The 6170-nt window shown below is 30.7% G+C and overlaps 1 protein-coding gene across 1 annotated transcript; it reads left to right on the forward strand.

The window, feature by feature from the left end:
• The first annotated feature begins 6 nt into the window (after positions 1-6).
• Positions 7-4290, forward strand: LOC127713854 (uncharacterized). The gene is made up of 5 exons (XM_052219824.1): positions 7-30; positions 1288-1490; positions 1842-2004; positions 2315-2427; positions 4204-4290. Exons 1-5 carry the CDS (start codon positions 21-23, stop codon positions 4258-4260), a joined length of 546 nt encoding a protein of 181 aa, XP_052075784.1. The 5' UTR covers positions 7-20; the 3' UTR covers positions 4261-4290.
• The last annotated feature ends 1880 nt before the right edge of the window (positions 4291-6170 follow it).

Below are 6170 nucleotides of genomic sequence, written 5' to 3' on the forward strand. Positions count from 1 at the left end.
GTCGTCTAGAGTTGCCCCTTATGTCACAAGGTTACTATTACTTTTATTGTTATCATATTTCATTGTTATTTTTAGCTCACCTGGCCCGAAGGGCCAAGTGAGCTTTTCTCATCACTTGGCATCCGTCGTCGTCCGTCGTCGTTAGCTTTTAACAAAAATCTTCTCCTCTGAAACCACTAGGCCAAATTTAACCAAACTTAGCCACAATCATCATTAGGGTATCTAGTTTAAAAAATGTGTCCGATGACCCCGCCAACCAACCAAGATGACCGCTAAAAATAGAACATAGGTGTAAAATGTAGATTTTGGCTTATATCTCTGAAACCAAAGCATTAAGAGTAAATCTGACAAGGGTAAAACTGATTATCAGGTCAAGATCTATTTGCCCTGAAATTTTCAGACAAATCTGACAACCTGTTGTTGGGTTGCTGCCCCTGAATTGGTAATTTTAAGGAAATTTTGCAGTTTTTGGTTGTTATCTTGAATATTATTATAGATAGAGATAAACTGTAAACAGCAATAATGTTCCGCAAAGTAAGATCTACAAATAAGTTGTCATGACCAAAATTGTCAGTCGACCCCTTTAGGAGTTAAGTCAATTTTTAACAATTTTTCGTAAATTTTTACAAAAATCTTCTTCTCTGAAACTACTGAGACAAATTTAACCATACTTGGCCATAATCATTATAAGGGTATCTAGTTTAAAAAATTTGTCCGATGACCCCACCTTCCAACCATCATGGCCAACTTGGTTAAAAATAGAACATAGGGGGAAAATGCAGTTTTTGGTTTATATCTCTGAAACTAAAGCATTTAGAGCAAATCAGACAGGTGGCAAAAATGTTCATCAGATTTAGATTTATCTGCCCTGAAATTTACAGACGAATCCGACAACCCGCTGTTGGGTTGCTGCCCCTGATTTAGTAATTTTACAAAAATTTTGCAGTTTTTTTGTTATCTTAGATATCATTATAATATCTAATACTACTAATTATGATTTTAACCATATTTTACATGATTTCCGAAAGCATCAGTAAATACAGGTGAGCGACACAGGCTCTTGAGAGCCTCTAGTTATTTAATATTCTCTTGCAGAAATATTTTATTTATTTATGACAACTGAAAGTTCTACTTACTGAAAATCTCATAAAAGTATATTCATAGTTATCAATACTGATGTAAAATAAGTTTTAAAATATGAACCAATACATTTAAAAAAAATTCATTGTATGTCTATAAAGCAAGATAATGTCATATGTTTATTTTTTTTTAAACTTATTTAAATAGTGCTTGATCAAATGAAAACCATGGAAAAGCAGATGGACACAATGAAGCTGACACTTGATAAAATGGCAGCTGTCATTTTGAAACAAGAGGAAGAAATTGGGGAGTCTCTGGAGGAAGTTCTTCCAGAAAAGATCAACACTGCCACCATGATGGAGGATCTAGAAATAAGACTAAAAGAAGATGTGGAGTTCCAAAAGAAATTGGTATTTTGAGTTTATTTATTTACAGGCTGTTCTTGATTTTTTTTAATTCAGGTATTTTTTTTTTTAAAAGCAGTAGATCTATTTTATTCTTTTAAAATTTGGGGAAAAAAGGGTTCACTGGTGTTACAAATGTCTACTTTCAATCATAAGTTTGGTTGAGTTTATAATTAAAGAGAAAAAAAGGAGAAAATGAATCCTATTGTTTCAATATATAACACAAATTCAGGAAATGAATTTTTTATTTTAGGTTTCAGAACTTCAAACAATTGGACTGCTTATGAAAAATTGGGTTAAAAAAATGAGAATTATAAACAAAACTCTCTTTTTGATCAAATGTCTCTTTTATTTCAGATAACTATACTATCCAAATTGAGAGGAGGGGCAGACCTGGCATCAGTGGTCAGAGGCCAAATGAGGTCCATTTTTACCAATGGACTAATGTCCAGGTACAGTTTAACTGGACAAAAAGGGAAACTGTGCTTTTTGGACACTAGTTCATGCAAAGTTATTTTGAGTAAGTTTATAAAAGTTTTTTAAGTTATTGCTATCTTTAATTCCTCAAAATATGGGAACAATTATGTTTAAATAGATATTTATAGCAATAAAACATGACTTAAACTGTTCTCTCCTTCTGATGTGCATCATCATTAATTTATAGTTAAAATTGATGACCCTGAATTCTGCATTCTTCAATATCAAAAATTGAGCCGTCTTGAAATTTATTTAAACTGAAATGTTTTGAATATGTATGGTGAAAATATGTATATTTCATTGTTTCTTGTATTGAATATATTATTTCTCATGGACTTTATTATCTGTTACAGGATCAATTAGAAGAGCCACAAAAGATAGGTTTAAAATAAAGGACATCGAGTATGAAATGGCTGAAGTCCTGAGAAATGCTCCAAACCATCCTGGAGGAGCAAATTTTGTGAAGGTATTACTTCTTAAATATGGACTTGTCAACATATTTTTGTCGCGCCTATGACTTTTGTCGCAGAAGGGATAGTCGTCTGGCGGCTATGGCGGTGTTGGCTAACTTCTTAAAAGCTTTATATTTTAGAAGCTAGAAGACATGGATGCTTCATACTTTGTATATAGATGCCTTAAGTTACAAAGTTTCCGTCTGTCATATGTCCATTGTCCTTGACCTCATTTTCATGGTTCAGTGACTACTTGAAAAAAAGGCAACATTTTTTGTAATGTTAATTTCTTTCTTACTATGAGTAATAGGATAACTATATTTAGTTTGTGCATACCTTGCAAGGTCCTCATGCCCGTCAGACAATTTTCATTTGACCTCGACCTCATTTCATGGTTCAGTGATCAAAGTTAAGTTTTTGAGTTTTTGTCTTTTTTTCTAATACTATATGCAATAGGTCAACTATTTGGTGTATGGAAATATTTTATGATGTACATGTCAGTCTCGCATTTTTTTTTACCTTGACCTCATTTTCACGGTTCATTTCTCAGTGTTAAGTTTTTGTGTTTTGGTCTGTTTTTCTTCAATTATAAGCAATAGATCAACTGTATTTGTTGAATGGAAGAATTGTAAGGTGTATATGTCTGTCTGGCATGTATCATCTGACCTTGACCTCATTTTCATGGTTCATTGGTCAATGTTAAGTTTTCATGGTTAAGTTTTTTTCTTAGATACTATAAGCAATAGGTCAAATATATTTAATGCATACATTGATTGTAAGGTGTACATGTCTGTCTGGCATGGTTCATCTGACCTTGACCTCATTTTCATGGTTCATTGGTCAATGTTAAGTTTTCTTGGTTAAGACTGTTTCTTAGAAACTATAAGCAATAGGTCAACTATGTTTGGTTTATTGAATGATTGTAAGGTGTACATGTATTTCTCGTTTGGTTTATCTGACCTTGACCTCATTTTCTTGGATCATGTTAAGTTTATGTGTAACTTGTAGTAGAGCTTTATATTTAGGACTATCAACATAAAATCAATGGTAAGTAAAGAAGGCAAAACATTTCAGCGTGTGCACTCTTGTTATATTTTATCAAATATTTGAAAATGGTGGTTGGCACATATGTCATGTTTCGACAAAGTGTTATTTTGTAAGCAGCAACATAAATTCATCACATGGCTTATAAAATCAAAGCAACTTAATAATGAAGTCACGTCTTTGAAGTTGAATGTATGTCATTTTATGCTACTGCAGCAAAAATAAAAAGAAGCATAGGGCATTTGATAAAAAAAAATTAGTATGAGGAAGGAGAACCTCTTCTGTTCGTGAGATATAATCTGTTACCGCTGCTCACAACAGCGATTTTGAAGAGGATGTAGTTAATAAAATGTTGAGTTCATAACGCACAAAATTTTAAACATCTTTTAAGTGTAAAAAAACAAATTACTGTCATAAAACTTAAAATTGTCTTTGCTCAAAAGTCCTTTTCAAAAATACAGGTAATATTCTGGTGCTCAAATAGCCTATGATGTCGGCACTCAAATGACCACATGTACATTTTTTATTTCCCTCAAATGTCCTATGCCCACTGCAGAACTGTGATAACAATGCTAAACACCTCAATAATATAAAATATAATGGTTGATATTGTGAGGTGCCACCTGATTGACACTTTTCAATATGGTTACTAATATATATGAACATAACTGGTTTATCAGGTTTAAAAATTAAACGAATTTTCAATAGTTTTTTGGAAGACTGATATTTTTATATATAAATTTCAGAAGAATGTAGCTTGCAAAAGAAAAAGAGGAATGGTTGAGGAGGAAAAAGAGAACTAAAAAATGAAATAAATCGATATCTTCCCTTAATTATTGTTGCAATCTTTTATTTTGTTGATTGTGTGATCTAAGAAACAATGACATGCTAAACATAATTAAAACAAAGATCAAAAGAAGAAGGAACATTTGTTCAGCAATTAAAACCAACAGAAACATTTGAAATGGGTGGGGTGGGGGGGGGGAATGCTAAGTGAATGCATGATAAGTTATACATGGCAGTTAATTCAGAACAGAAAAAAACAATGAAAGGAGATATGTCAATGAGACATCAATCCAACAACAAAAAAAACAAAAAAGACATTCTTCAACAAGAGACAACTGACAAAGGGAGATATATCTATGACAGCAGATGTTTTGAGCTCATTTTTTTTTTTTTTTTCATGTAAGATTTCATGTAAGAGAAGATTTGGTATGATTGCCAACTGAGATAATTATCCACCAGAAACCAAATGGCATAGAAGTTAACAACGATAGGTCACTGGACAGTCTTCAACAAATATAATTGAAAACATTTGAAAGATGGTGAAAAACATTATTAGAATCTAAATGTTTAAGGAGATAACATGTGAAAACATTTATCAAACATTTTATTTAATGTTCTGATTATATTTTCTGAACAGTACTACCTGGAGAAATGTTTGAATTTTGTTTTAAAAATAATTTTTTGAATTTGATCAAACATTTGTTTGATATTCCATAAACATACACATAAAACATTAATGCAAAACATTTTTGAAACATTGGCTACAAATTCAGGAACATTTTAATGATGTTTTAAAGATATGGACATGTTTTGAAAAATGTTTGGAAAATATTTCAAAGATGTTTTTAGAATATAACATTTATCAAACATTATAGTAAATGTTTTTTTTAACATTTTCTGAACATTAAGACAAGAAGAAATGTTTGAATTATGTTCTAAAAATGTTTTTTTTTTATTTTTATCAAATATTTTAATGATATTCCATAAACATACCTCATAAAACAATAATTTAAAACATTTCGAAAACATTTTTAAAACATCGTCTTCAAAATTTAGTAACATTTTATTGACGTTTTACAGATATTATGGACATGTTTTGGAAAATATTGGGAAAACATTTTTAGCGCCATACAATTTAACGTGATTTTGATATTTTTCTGCATTATCTTTATAACATTTTACAAAATGTTTTGTTAACATTTAAAAGATATTTTTGTGTTAACTGGGAGCATTCCTTAAACCATCTGCTATTTCAAACTCATAATCCTTTACAGGAAAACGGTTTTTTGTTAAATAAATTTAACGTAAAGATTATACATGTTTTAACTAAAACTAAAAATCCACAAAACAGGAACATAGAGAACTTTTTTTTTAGGAATAAATGCTGTATAAAGAAAATATAATTTCAAATTTTCAAATATTATCCCTAGTTTCCTACAGGAATAATTGTTTGTTGTCAGATATTTACAAGGTATGACACCTTGAATGGAATGATTGCATTCAATGAATGACATCTTGAGCAGGTTAATAGTTAGATAATATTATTTAATAATGCAGTGAAGCCAGTGATCCCTTAAATTTGACTGCAATACTTAATTTAGCAAGACAACAGGCACGCTAATTTTAAAAATGAGCACAAGAGAAACTACAATTTGCGCATACAATCTGTTTATATATAATATTTTATTATGTAAAATGGTTGTAGATATGTGGTGTATGTTAAACTGTAAAAATATGTCATTCAAATATAGAACACTGGTGGATATGTTATTTAAAAATGAACCATGCGATTTATTACAGATTCACAATTAATCTGAAATGAACTTACTCAAGACTTTACAGGTTCTCGTTCCTTTAAAGGGAGTCTTCCCTCTTTGACCGGTCAAACTATACTTTGACATTATTCCATTGGTCAATATGGACCTCA

Source organism: Mytilus californianus, unplaced genomic scaffold (genome assembly GCF_021869535.1).
Source record: "Mytilus californianus isolate M0D057914Y unplaced genomic scaffold, xbMytCali1.0.p SCAF_81, whole genome shotgun sequence".
Taxonomy (NCBI): Eukaryota; Metazoa; Mollusca; class Bivalvia; order Mytilida; family Mytilidae; genus Mytilus; species Mytilus californianus.